This window comes from Seriola lalandi, unplaced genomic scaffold (genome assembly GCF_002814215.2).
Source record: "Seriola lalandi dorsalis isolate HSWRI2012SDOR001 ecotype SW California unplaced genomic scaffold, Sedor1 jcf7180002054921, whole genome shotgun sequence".
NCBI lineage: Eukaryota > Metazoa > Chordata > Actinopteri > Carangiformes > Carangidae > Seriola > Seriola lalandi.
This window is the reverse complement of record NW_019525473.1, coordinates 1507198-1521331: the sequence shown is the minus strand read 5'-3', so window position 1 is coordinate 1521331 and position 14134 is coordinate 1507198. Positions and strand designations below refer to the sequence as shown.

At 42.4% G+C, this 14134-nt stretch overlaps 1 protein-coding gene across 2 annotated transcripts in view; it reads left to right on the top strand.

Annotated features, from left to right (window-relative positions):
* The first annotated feature begins 4178 nt into the window (after positions 1-4178).
* glra3 (glycine receptor, alpha 3) overlaps positions 4179-14134 on the top strand; it is a 61001-nt gene continuing 51045 nt past the window's right edge. For both annotated transcript variants that reach the window (XM_023431409.2, XM_023431408.2), the window contains exon 1: positions 4179-4505. In XM_023431409.2, the coding sequence (XP_023287177.1) occupies positions 4438-4505 (68 nt within the window). In that variant the 5' untranslated portion in view covers positions 4179-4437. The remainder of the gene's footprint in view (positions 4506-14134) is intronic.

Genomic DNA, 14134 nt, shown 5'->3' with positions numbered 1-14134 from the left:
GCTTGTAACCAAGACTTGTAACCTCAGATTTAAGGAGTCTGTTTGCCCAGGTTATTGAACAGCATTTCTCTTTTTTTGTTTTGGGGCCCACTAGGAGGATTTTAGTATTGTCCTTATTTAACTTTTCAAAGTTATTGCTCATCCATGTATTTATTGCTAGAAGACAGGTAGTAATGGAGTTAATAGCTGCAGCATCATTTGGTTCAGCAGTGATGTACAGTTGTGTGTCATCCGTGTTACATTGTGCTCGTTGACGATGTCACCGAGTGGCAGCATGTACGGTGAGAATAATAATGGGCCAAGGCAGCGCCCTTGAGCAACACCACAGCAGATGTCGTGTTTCTCAGACACACAATCTCCAAGACCATGACATAAAACTTTCTCCCTGTGATGTTTGTTTTGAACAAGTTTAACACAGTCAGAAAGACCGACCAACTTTTGAAGATGATTGATTGAGAGTCGTATCAAACGCTGTGCTGAGGTTTTATTTTCATCAGAGTTTAATCTGAGGTCACTGATTATTTGTTCTAAGTTTGTTTGTTCTAAAGCCTGACTGAAACTCCCCCAGGATATTGTTTTCTTTAAGACAGTTTATCTGTTTATCTGCACTGAAACTATCTTTTTAAGTATCTCACTAATGAATGGAAGGTTGGACATCGGCCTGTAGCTGGTCAGAACATTACTGTCTAGGTTGGGTTTCTTTAGCTGTTTTACAACAGCTGTTTTGAAGTTCATCTGGAAAGATGCCAGTTTGAAGAGGTAAGAAAACAAATGTACGGTGCTGTCCAGTACCGGTCACACGGCCCGGTAGTTGGGGACCACTGGCACTGGATTGTGCAAATTGGCCGCCGGTATTTCCATCTGTCACATTTTATTTTTAAAACTTTTTAAAAGAAAAAGACAAACATCTGTCTTCATGAGGGCAGAGCTGAGGGCCATGCACTGACCACCATGTTGCCTGCATCATAAACATTAGCTGTGTCCCAGTTCAGGGACCACATCCTTCAGAGGCTGCATTCAAAGACAGACTGTGTCACAGCGGCGTGACTAGACTGTCCCATTTCAAAGACTCCCTCAGATCTGTCCTTCTTCTCCTGGATACAAAGACTCCAACAAGCTCTTCATGAAACAACACTGACAGAGAGCCTGAGGATTACACTGTTAAATGTAAGTATTGGGTTTCAGCTCAGTTCATCAGCTGATGGTACAGCTGTTAAAACCAAGGGCCTGAAAACCTCAAGTTTTTGAGGAAAAAAGTTATGTGTCGTCAAGGCTGCAGGAGTCGCACATTGCGATGCAACAGTAAGGGTGGGAACAGCTGATGTATCTGTTCTCTGTTAGTTTTCTACTCTACATTTCAGAAGAAAATACTTGAACTCCACTATGCCTGTGTAAAAGCTGTAGTTACAAACTGTGAAATAATCGTATAGAACACAATGTACTGCTACACATTAAACCAGTTTTTCCCATGCTGTAAGTCTTTACAGTGAAGCTTATGGACAATCTGTACTGTCAGTGTGTATTTACTTTGTTTATCATTTATTACCTCTCACCATTGATGGTTTCCTGCGCCCTCAGCTTGTACCTTCATTGTCCAGTTAAAGTGTCTTTGTGTGTGTGTGTGTGTGTGTGTGTGTGACCTGACCTGACATCTGCTGTTGGTTAGAGGACAGGACAGGGCCATCCTCGATCAGGTCCATCACTGACTGACTGTAAGTGTGCGTGTGTGTGTGCATGTGTGTGTATTAGACATACAGGGAAATGTTACCAGTGCAGGTAAAACTGCTACTGAGGCTTTTACATAAACAGTCAGACATATAACACTGCCGTCACATTTATGCTCGGATTAGGACGGCTTCGTATAAGTACTATAACACTCAAATAACACTTAAATAAAGTTGTACAGTATGAATGAGTGAATGGATGAGGGACTTATTTTACAGATAAATAAGGAATGCCATGAGGAAAGAATTAACTATCTTCTTTTACATATATTTTCAGGTGTAGTTTCTTCACACAAAACAGAGTGAGAACAAAATATGACCTGAAGGAGAAATGCCTGACAAGGAATGTTATTTAGGGTCCAACCTGCAGGTGAAAGTGTGGTGAGGTCACAGCAGGAAGTAGAGGTGGTAATGGTTTGATGACAGGAACAGTTTCACCGAGCTGAACCTCATGTCTAATTCATATCTTACACATAAGTGAGAGGAGGACGAGGGATGGAGGCGTGAACGACAACGATGCAGAATGCAGCTGTCTCTAATGGTTCTTGAAGCTTGTCACGCTGACCTTCATCCTCACACTCCTCCTCTCCTCCAAGTGTGTGTTCTACCTGCCTTAACCACTGTCACGCTTCCTGCTTCATCACTGAACACACAGTCTGTGACTTCTGCTGCTATAGGGGTCTCTCAATCAAAACAGTAACAAAAGACAGAGTTTGGTGCCTGTGACATAGCCTGTGACATAGCGTGGGATCATGGGAAATGTTGTCTTCAGCTTCTCCTGGTTTGGATATGTTCAGTGTCAGTGGTTCAGGAAGTTTTTTACCTGGCTGAATTATCCACAGAGGTGTCCTCCTCTCCACAACAATCAGACCAAGTGATTATAACCAGTAAAACACTGAATAAAGCAGTTTCACTTAAAAAAAGGAGTGGACAGTTGAGCTTCTGTCAGACAAACACAACACTGACACATGCTCATAGAGGATATGTTGTCATTGACAGGCGAAACAAAGCGTTACTGTGATTCAAATCACAGATTTCTCTGGTTTGAGAATTGATGGAAACTTTTGAGATAATGTAGGCAGGGGAGTTAGGGAGTTAGCCATTTTAGTGCACAGTAAGAAATGGTGAGAACCATCCTTCACTACACCTTAACGGACAAAAAGAGATGCTCTTTACATATCAGAGGGCAGAGTAACCTGCTGCAGGTAGTAACATCAGTGCTTGCTCATGAGCTTATCTGAACAGAGGTTATCAGCTGTAGCTGTGTTTCCATGCTCTGACACCTCTGTAGGTAAGCTGCCCTGGTTGCTACCGTAATATATTAAACAGTTTGTACATTTTGTAGATTGTGCCAGCAGCTACAAACTTGAATCTGCTGCTCAATTAGTCTGTATCTAGTTTAATTAAACAGTTCTCAATATATCTGTGACAGTTTGCTGTTTACATCATTCCTGTGACATGAGGAAGCGCTAGAAACACAGTTATGTAGGTTAACTGAACAAGGCCTGGTGTTCTGCATAAGAATGAAATGACAAAGTGCTGTTCATCTAGTGTTGTAGAAAGATTAGAGGTCTAAGCCTGGCGTTAAAAGTGTTAAGTAATCAAACTACTCCACAGCTGTATAATCAGTGTGCTTCTAACACAGTACACTGCATCTTCAAACATGTTTGAGATGGACCTAAACCTGTGACACACCACATGCTGTGCATTTTTAAGACAGCTTCGTCTCTCCAATGTATATATAATAAAAATAAGAAAAGACATACAAATACACACAACATTACAGAATACAGAATACATTCAACAATACAGAAACGTGCTGCAAGTAGCACAGATGTCAATGCCTAACAAAACACATGCAAATACAGAAACATCCTGCAAGTAGCACAGACGAGGCTTAAGAAATGTTACTCCCCTCAACTTGACACAACAGAACAGAGACACAGAGAACAGCTCAACAACATCCACCAGACTGGACTGTGTCCATCCTTTCCTCAGGGGCAACTTGAATCCACCCCTACCCCTACCCCTACCCCCACCCCCGGTCACGCCCACTCTGGCCACATATGGCAAACTGTCATCAACATCGTCTACTTTACAGCCAGGAACCACAGCCACATGAGACTCTGTGATCCTGCCTAACAGAGCAGAATGACAGAGACGGCACGAGACAGATGGAGGGAGAGGAGGATAGGAAGATGAGGATGAGGATGGAGAGCTATGTAGGGACATATAGATGCTAGGAGAGGAGGATGTGTAATAATGCATGGGTGGGTGCTACATTTGACCCAGCTCGCTGCTCTTCTAATTTCAAATGTGATTCAACTGGAAAAATTAACAACAGTAAAGGCGAGTGGCTGAGCCGGCTGTCAGTCATTTAAATCGGGAGAGGGGGCGGGTCTCTCTGCCCCCGTGCTTCATGAGGGCGCAGAACGAGCCCTGAGCAGACTCTGAACAGCTGTCGAGTCCTCCGTCCGCGCTCCGCGCTCTCTTGAACCTCCTCCACTTCACGGATTCATCTAACATGTCCCTGCTCCGGTGGGTCCGGGTCCTGGTCTTTGGAGGTAGCAGAGCAGCCTGAGTTGAGTGGGGTCTCCCTGTTGATACAGTATGTCCACAGTCTGACCACAGCTGGAGCACAGACGCTGTTTCGCGGTGCTGAGGGCATCAGGAGTCGCGCGGAGAGCGGAGGTTTCCGAGCCCGTGGAGAGCGATGATGAGGAGGAAGACGCTCTCTGTGGCGGGCTTTTTACTCGCCTGGAAACTAGTCCTGTTACTCAGGTAAGAGCTGGCTTTAACGCACCTGCCTGTTTAACTGTTTGTTGACTAGGTAGAAACGGTGAACCTAAAGAAAAGTTAGACATTCTGTTCCGCTCTCGCACAGGTGAGAAGAGAGAAGCTTGTTTCAGGTGCATTTTAAATTGAATGTGTTTGTGTGGAGGTGCACCTGGACCAGCTGGATCATGGGTCAGTAGCTCCACAGATACTAGCCAGGTCAGTGTATTTATATATGACATATAAAATCTCTGCAAAAAAGAATTTAATCATATACATCTTTAAATGGCTGATTTTATCTTTTCTATTTAAATATTTACCTATATTTTTGTTCATATTCGTTAGTGATGCATTAGTGATGATGATGATGACTTATTTTAATAATGATATGTCTGTTTGTCTTTTGGGATGTGTATTTTATATATAATTTATTGGAGAGCTATATTGTATATCTTCACACAGTTATCACAGCTCTGGAGGTGTCCTCACATACATCACACCAGGTCAATCTAAAATCAATATCTGACTTTAACCCCAATGTTGTGTTATTTTATGGTGATATAACACAACTTATAATAACTTAACATAAGGTAACATACAGACCAGACATGACATGGGATAGAAATTTGGTATCACGACTATAGTGACCAAATTATCACAGTTATCATTATTATCACGGTATTGGTGAAAGTGCTGGAAATGTTTAAAAAGAAATAATTTCACTAAGTGAATATTTGCATTTAAAACGTTAAAAATGTATCATGTCCAGCACATCTATCAGCATCAGCCAACTCTGTAAATAAGGGAATAGCATTTTTTTCTTCCTGCTATGATGTCTTTCAGACTCCTGTCACCTGACCAGCACGGTGCTGTTAAACCAGAAACACGGCTGCTACACTGCACGGGGATGACAGTGAGCTGCAGCCCTTTTTTAAAAACACACTATCACTGATTGAAGCGTCTCACGCAGAGGCTCAGCGGCTCCAGCTCACTGTCTCTCCTGCATCTGTGTGTGAGCTCTGTGGTCGTGCAACATTTGAACAGAAAGGCAAACTCAGCTGGCAGTGTAAGAGGAATCAATCGCCTTTTTAGCAGGTATAGTCGCATTTAAGAAACCCTCTTATACCCGCTAACTTTGGTGTAAGAGGATGAAAAATCTCAAGACAGGCGCTGTCACTGCCATGTTTTGGGTGACACATTAAGAAACCCACGTTGCTTGCTGCGCACGCGTCTGGGAGACTTTTGCTGGTTGATGCTGTACAGAACCAGAGTCAAATTAATCACAGTAAGTAACCACGGTAATCGACCACGGTTATAGTGATGATTAAAATTTAAACGGTGACACTGTCTGTTTCTATCGTGATATATCGTGAAACCAGTAACTGTGTCGTCTCTAATACAGACGTGCAATACTGCAATGGGACAAAACAACTTACAGCTCTTCCCTATTGTTGATCCATATTTGGACTCTCTCCAGCTTCCTCTCTCAGTCCAAACACAAGCAGGTTAACTCTTAATCACCTGTTAATGTGACTGTGAATGATGGTTTGTCTATATGTGTCAGCCCTGTGATAGACTGGACCAATATTAGCTGGGATTGACCCCTAAAAGGTTGAATGAATCAATGAATCAATGAATGAATAGTTGAAAAGGTTGGCTCGTGAAGTAATTACTTCCGTGCAGAGTTTGGCTCGAGTGTTCAGAGTAGTTTGTGCAGCAGTGGCCACGTCTGGAGGAAGACACGTTGATAGCTGCTCCCTGCTCCTCTCTCAGAAGAGAACAGTGTAGTGATGAATGATACCAGTGATCAGGGTTCACACACCTGCACAGTACCTGTGTGATTGACACAGGGATGTTAATAAGTAACGGTTTAACTGCTAACTGACAATTTTTTTGACCGAATTTTGACCGAATACTATCAGTTATACAATTTAAAATAAATGTGTATAAACTGTATACATATATATATGAATGAGAGACAATCCCCCCCTCTTTGGATACTAATCCTCTTGACTGGTGGAAGGCGAATCACATGCGCTTCCTGAGGCTGGCCATAGTGAGGGGCCATCTCTGCATTCCTGGGTCGTCGGCACCATCTGAGTGGGTATTCTCCGCCATAGGCCTCACAGTTAACGCACCAGACTAACCCCACATCATGTCGACTGGTTTCTATTTCTGAACAAAAACCAGTAGACAAGCTGTCCGCTATGCTGAGGACTGAGGTAGGCCTGGCCTGTTTATTTTAGATGTCTGAGAAAAGCGACTATGAGTTGATGTTTTGTTCACCTGTTGGCTGTTTTTGATCGTTAATTAGCTGAGAGTGGAGGAGGAGGAGGGGGAGGAGGTTTTCCTTACAGCGATGGAGGATTCAATGTGTTTTTTCATTTTCTTAAACTGTTTACACATTAGAAAGTCTGGCTATTTATTTCAAGTTATAAAGTATTTTCCTACTCGGGAGATCTGGACTATTATGCCGGTTCTGCACATGTAAAAATGAACCCACTATGAAAAAAGAAACATTTGTTGTATTGGTATTTTTTTTTAACGGGTCACAGACACTCGTCCATTCTAAATTGTACATTTTAATCTTGTTGGTTAACTGTTAATGGTCGGTTAACGAGTGTCAGCTATCAATCAGGAAAATTTTTTTAAAAATGAGCATTCCTAGTCTCTTCATCTTCATCTGAAGCTCACTGATGTCTGGGGGAGACCAGAGGTGCTGGGAGGTCTTCAGACCATGGAGGTGAGATCTGGACAATCAACAGAGTAAATCCATTCAGGGTGGAAGACTGAGAGACATTCACAGGCCGGTACTACGACGTGTTCTCAGTACAGGAGGAGAACTACCCAGACCACCAAACCAGCAACCTGACCCAAGGAGAGAAAAAGACTCATCCATGGATACTGACGACCCTGATACCATCAGGGACGTCGGATACCGGTCAGTGTTCTCCAATCCATCAACAGACACTGGATGTTCTCGTCTCACTATACAACGAGAAGAAGGACATGAAATCACTCACAACCTCAGTGGTGATACCTTCTGGTCAGATGACAGCAACCAAAAAAAGAAAACAACACACAAAGAGATTTTTGATACTCAAAGGAGAAGTATGTGGGATCATCTGATATCCTCCAACAGACAACCCTGAAACTCAAACACTTCAGGACTCTGCTTTGACACTGGAAACTGACCTGTCTGATAAATTCAAACTCCTTCAGCTGAGAGATGTGAGGAGTGGGAGCTAAAGGGAGCTATTGTTAATGACCAGTTCCTGAAGGAAATAAATGAGCACTCTCTCTCATTGTGTATCTGTTTCCATTTGTGTGACAATGTGTTAGTGTCGTCACAACACCAAACTGATGACTCTGATACAATGAAGCTAATGTAAAAATCCTCAGTTAGGATTCATATTTAGTTGAAGATGGTTTTCCCACATAAAAAGTCTCATCTCCTCTTACTTCCTGGTTGAGAAACGTGGATAAGGCCTTATGCCCCGCCCACCACCTGCTGTCTCCAGGTGGACAGGTGAAAGAGCAGAGAGCATCAAGATGGTTAGAGGAGGAAACATCAGAGACTCAGCCACATGTTTGAGCCTCAGTCAGACCCAGACTCAGATGAGGAGTCTGAGACTAGAACCAGAGACTAGCAGACGGATCAGAATGGTTAGCGTAGTTAGCATCTTTTATTTGTTTATGCTGTTTGTTAGCTTGTAACTGGCAGTGGCTGACACAGTGTTAGTGGTCGTGCTAATGCTAACTCTCTCTCTCTGTACTGACAAGGTTTACAGGTTTATTTAGCCCCGCCCCCTGTCCCCACAACTTGACAGGATTGGTTCCTTAGGTTTGTGACGTATGAAACCCTGGCTGTCTGAATCTGTGTTTATGAGACTGTCATTGGTTCACTGCAGTTCAAGGTGGAAACACTCAGTCATGGTGTGGATGATTATTTCACTCATCATATGTCTTGTATTAGATAAAAACATCATATAGATATTAACAAGGTTAAACACTGGATTTTCATCAGAGGGTCTTTAAAATTCTGATAGTCTGTGTGACTGTGAAACACTGTTCAGAGAACCTCATTAACTGTCATTTTAAATTAAATGTGACGCAATAGAAAAACATAAAGTGAGCTCAGTGGATCTCAGACCTCCACCTAGCACCTGAAGTAAGTCATTAGTGTTCAGTCCTCTGTAGTGAGCAGCTGATGGTTCTGGTTTAAAGAGGCACACTGAGACTACCTGACTGTTATCTCTGTTCATTATTCTCAGGCTCAGTAAACGTGCAGTTGGTCTGCTGTGAGGTGTTTGTTTTTCTGACTATGACTCTGTACATTTATAACATTAACAACTGGATCGTTGTAAGTAATTAGAAGGGGTAACAGTGTTATTGAAGATTTGACATGCATAAGCTATGCATACAATGAAATTAGGAGCACTGCTCCTCCATTAGAGGCATAAAGAGAGATCATTTCTAATGAAATAAAATAATATAAAAATTAAATATGTAGGAAATATTCAGTTGAGTATGTATCATATTGCACAATACTAAATAATATATAATTAGCAGTGTGACATGAATAGCAGTTGATTTGGTGATTATTGCAGAATAACACTACTGCACAAAGTAAAGCAGTCTCAATGTTTGCTTGCGTTGAGTGAGTTAATGGCTTTGGGGAAGAAACTGTCTCTGAGTCTGGAGGTGTTTTGGCAGACCTGTAGCACCTGCCAGCGGGCAACAGCTCAAACAGGTGATGACCGATGTCTTTCGGGGAGGGCAGCCAGCAGCTGATGATTTTCTTTGCTGTGTAGAGCTTTCCTGTCTGCTACTGAGCAGCCTGCGTACTGCACTGGGACGTAGTGCGTCAGTATGCTCTTGATGGTTGCAAGGTAAAAGGCCACCAGCAGTTTCTATCCAGGTTGTTTTTCCTGAGGGGGGTTGGTGTGCAGTCATATGTGTCCAAGAAATACAGTAATGGGCTCAGTATACATCCTTGCGGTGTACCAGTGCTGAGTGTGGTGGTGGAGGAGAGGTGGGGGCCATGTTTGACAGTCTGTGGGCAGCAGTCTTTTACCCAGGCACAGATGGGAGAGGAGAGGCCTCGGTGTCCGGGATGATTGTGTTGAATGCTGAGCTGTAGTCTATGAAGAGCATCCTTACATAGCTTGCCCAGTGTTCTAGGTGGCTCAGTGGGGTGTGTGTGTTGCTATGGCAGTGGGTTCTTCTGTGGACCTGTTTGCTCAGTAGTCAAACTGATATTGGTAAAAGGTGGCAGGTAGGCTGCCTCTGATGTGATGTAGAACCAGTCTGTGTGTGACTGCAACTGGTCTGTAGTTGTTGAGTCCATTTGTTATTAAAGTGTTCAATGTGCCAATGGACGATGATATTGGTGATTGACACTCATCAGAACGATCTTCGATTGCACATGCCTTTGCAAATGTCAAGAGGATATCTGACTTGTTTTCCCATTAATGTAGTAACTTATTATTTATAGTATAAAATTAATACAAAATTTAAATGTGCCTGCCAAAGTTTAATGTATATAACCGCATATAACCATGATTGCAACAGGCGCATGCACACGCACTCTGATCAGCTGATTGTAATGAATGTTGTGTGGAGGTGTTGTGATGTGAGTTAAGAATGGAGGAGATCGACAGAGACAGAACATTTAGTTCAATTTCTGATCCTGCTGCTTTTTGTGGTGGTAAATAGAACTTCTGGAGTCAATGAGGGAGAGAGGCAGCAAAACGGGACACATTCGCTTTTTTGGTCACTCCTCTTTCCCTCTTGCTCATATGGTAATGTAAAGTAACCCAGATGAACAGGGATGTAACTTGAGGCGGTAATTCTAGTTTATATAGCCCTAAATCACAAAATACATTATATCAAGGCTCTTTACAGAGTCACGTCCAGACATAAGTTCCACCATGAGCAGCACCTGACAGTGAGGAGAAACCTCCAACAGAACCAGAGCAGGTCCACATGTCACACAATAAATCACCTGTTTGATTTATATTTGACATTGACAACTGTTACAGGCAAGTCATTGACGGTCGGCAGGAGCGCTTGTATTTGTAGCCATGCCTCTAGTTTTGTCACCATGAAAGCTGCGCTATGGATATGAGAGATGACACGCCCACCATGTCTGCAGGCAGTGGAAGCAGAGCACATCACACACACACATACACGTATACACACACACACACACACTCACACTCACACACTTTCGCACCGTTGTGAATTGTTTGGTTCAAAGAAGCTAAATAATGTGGTTAATTTGGATAAGCAGCTAATGGTAATGATTTATTATTATGATGAACAGTGTTGACAGGAAGTGCTTTTATTTTGAAGTGTAAGGAACAGGAAGTAACCTGTTTTGGTTTATTTAGCTTATTGATGATGTTATGAAGTGGAGAGGTCGGCTGTACGGGCCTGTTTGTTCATTGCTTGAAGCTCCCACTACACAACATGCACATCAACACAACTTATTAAAACACTGTCATTCTTAAAGTATCAGTACATACAATATCAGGTTTGTAAATTAACATATTCTTCCCAACTTGTTTTAAATTGTTGGATAATGGGTTAGCGTGTTTGTTTCAGTTGCTAACTAGCTTGTTTAGCCTATAGCTAAAGGTTTAAGGTTTGTGATTCAGGTTTCAAATGTGTGTTGGTTCATTGCTGAGAGTTGATAATAAATGTGAAGCCAGGGTCAATACAATTAATGGGAGGCCAGCTGTATGCTAGTCAAACATCGGCTAAGTACTTGCTAACGGCACTTTTTACTTTGCTAGCATCTTTGTAAGGGTCACTTCAAACCCAATGCTGTGTTGTTCAGGTAAAACAGACCCAAATATGACATGACATGCTTCACGGTGGGTCTGGTGAACCTCATTAATGACATCACTTCCTGTTACTAGTAAAGAGGCTAAAGTGTGATAAACTTATAAGACCCAGCAGCAGTAAATAAGCAAATTCTGTCTACTCTGTCTCACCCATTCACTTACATAATAGTTGAAAGACAACAGTGGAGAGTCTTCAGGACCAGTCTCTGACTGTCCCTGAGTGTCCCAGCCAAAGTCCAGACCTGAACCCCATAGAATCTGAAGATGACAGTTAACACAGAGACTTACTTGAGTGAAGCTAGAACTGCTGCTGAATGGGGTTTCCTCCTACTTGGATCATGAAAGTCTTGTATGTTTTATTTAGTGGAATGATAGTCAACCAGACAGCTTGAGTTTATTTAAACCTTCTGACCCTCATGCCTGACTACAGGCACTAAGCTGAAGATGAATTCAGGAAGTCAATCAGCTGCTGTATCATGGACATCACTTCACTGATTGCTGATCACCATTGGTTACTGGGGACAAGCGTAGCTGCAGGCTGTATTTTAGTTGGAGGGAATATGTGTTGAAGGAGTTTACCACAGATGATGTGAGGTTTCAGGCTCATGAGGTCTTGTCTTTGAAACCCTCAGCAGCAGCCTCACAGTCCCAGCAGGCAGGTCAGTGTCTACTGATATAACACCATTTCCCTGTTCTGTCATGTCTACTCTCTGAGCTCTCCCTTTCCTCCCTCTGCTGCACATCCTTTATTCATGGGACAGCTTTTTGTAGGAATTCATGCATGTTCTCTGTGTTTTACTTTTACATGCTGTAGTGTTTTTTAATTTCAGGCTGGTAACCCAAAAGTTAGAGAAGCTTTAGCATAAAAAGCAGCTGAAAAGATCAAAGCCACAGTAAATCTTCTTAGAGGGTCATGGATGGATTCAAAGACAAAATTTAACAGGCTTATGGTCTGTCATTCAATGGTAGCTGGACCAGATCTGCATCCAGCTTGTCCTGCATAATACTCCAAGTCTTTGTTTCTGCCTATTCCCGGTTGTATTTTCTCTTTGTGTGAAAGCAGCGAGGCGTTATCTACGGTCACTGCTCATATCATACTACAGCAGTGGCTGAGCACCAATGTATTAGTTTAAGCAGACATATGCATTCAGCAGCTGTATATTTGTGTGCATTTGTGCTTTGTGTTCAGCATGGGTGAAGACAGAGAAGTTTATGTAACTGCTGATTTCATAAACGGTTGTCTCTAAAGTGTGTGTCTGAGAGTCTGCTGTATGTAACACCTCTACTCCTTAAATGAAGCTGTATTTACACATGGAAACTGTAGCACCATGACCATAGGTGTAGTGCTGCAGGAGCGCACTGGAACAGCGCTCCGCCATGTTTTTTCTTTCTTTTACAGACCGTATTTACATTTTTAAGCGCTTGAAGATCCGATCATCACTAAAGCTTATGTCACATAGAGAGCTAATAAAAACTGATGAAATGGTCAAAGTTGTCATATTGACATATCAGTCATGCACTGAGTAACACTCAAGGAAACGTTCCACCTTAAGTGTCATGTAGCATTCACAAAGCATTTTATCTTACCAGTAAGAGTACTGCTATGTCACGCAAAAAGATTTTAACTACAAGTTTTCTCCTAAGTCCTCTTCACAAAGCTGCTGAGACCAACTTTTAGTAAGGAACTACTCCGTTGCTGTGGCTGACATCAATTTTCATGGACGAGCTCGCTTGCAGGAACCACAGCGATTGGAAGATGAAAGACCGTCTGTGCCGGTGAAAACGCATCTGCAACATCCCGCCGGAATAATAAAAAAAGAAAATACTGAGAAATAAATGAATGCAAATGAAATAATAACAGATTAGGAGCTGTTTACAAAAGTAGTTCATTCTCCAAAATGCATCTGTATGATCAGGTTTGTGTTGGGAGAATTTAATTTTACTATAAAAACATTTAATTTTCTCAATGGGAAATCAAAAAAAACGAACCTGTCCTAGACGACCGAACTAAAGCAAACTGCTAGACTATTAGCCACAGTCTGTTGTAGCTGTACCTGTTGTAATGTAGCTGTGGTCCCAGCTGTGGCTTGAGGTGTGTGAGGATTTCCCCTGACCCCCACCAGGTGACATCCAGCTGGAATATGAACAAACAGCTGATCAGGTCACTCTCCATGAAGATCCATGACTCTGTGTGAAGATCCTGGACACTGAACAACAACTTCTACAACTGTACAGGCAGCATCAACACAACCTGTATGTTGATGGTGTGATTTTGTTTTCCTGTTTACAAACACGTCCTCGTCTTGTGATGGTGTAGTAATTATTACATGCGTTCCATCTCTGGCAGTGATCACAGCAGGTAGACCGACCATGAAGCCGCTTTATTTCTCTGTAGTTGTTGAACATCTAAAAGAAATCGTATGAATTGTCCTGTGATGTCGGGTCAGAGCGCAGTTATTGTTTGGTGAATGGATCGGCTTTTCTCTGTTGCCAAGTAACGCAGTGTAATTTCCGCACTGATGGGGTTGTTTCGGTTGGTTGGAGATGTTACTGCATCCTTCACAAACACAACAACGATCATTATTCCCTTGTGATTGAGTCAGTATCTTTTAAATTAAATTCAGCATCGTGTAAGGTTTCCAGAACGCTGTGACGTGGAATGACAGCAGCTCTTTATGATTTGGTCTTAGTTAGTTAGGAGTCCTCTCGACTACTTCTAACTTCTCCCTCTTAGGAGCTACTTTTAGTGCTAAGATGCTTTGTGAATAGTTCTACATTTAAAAA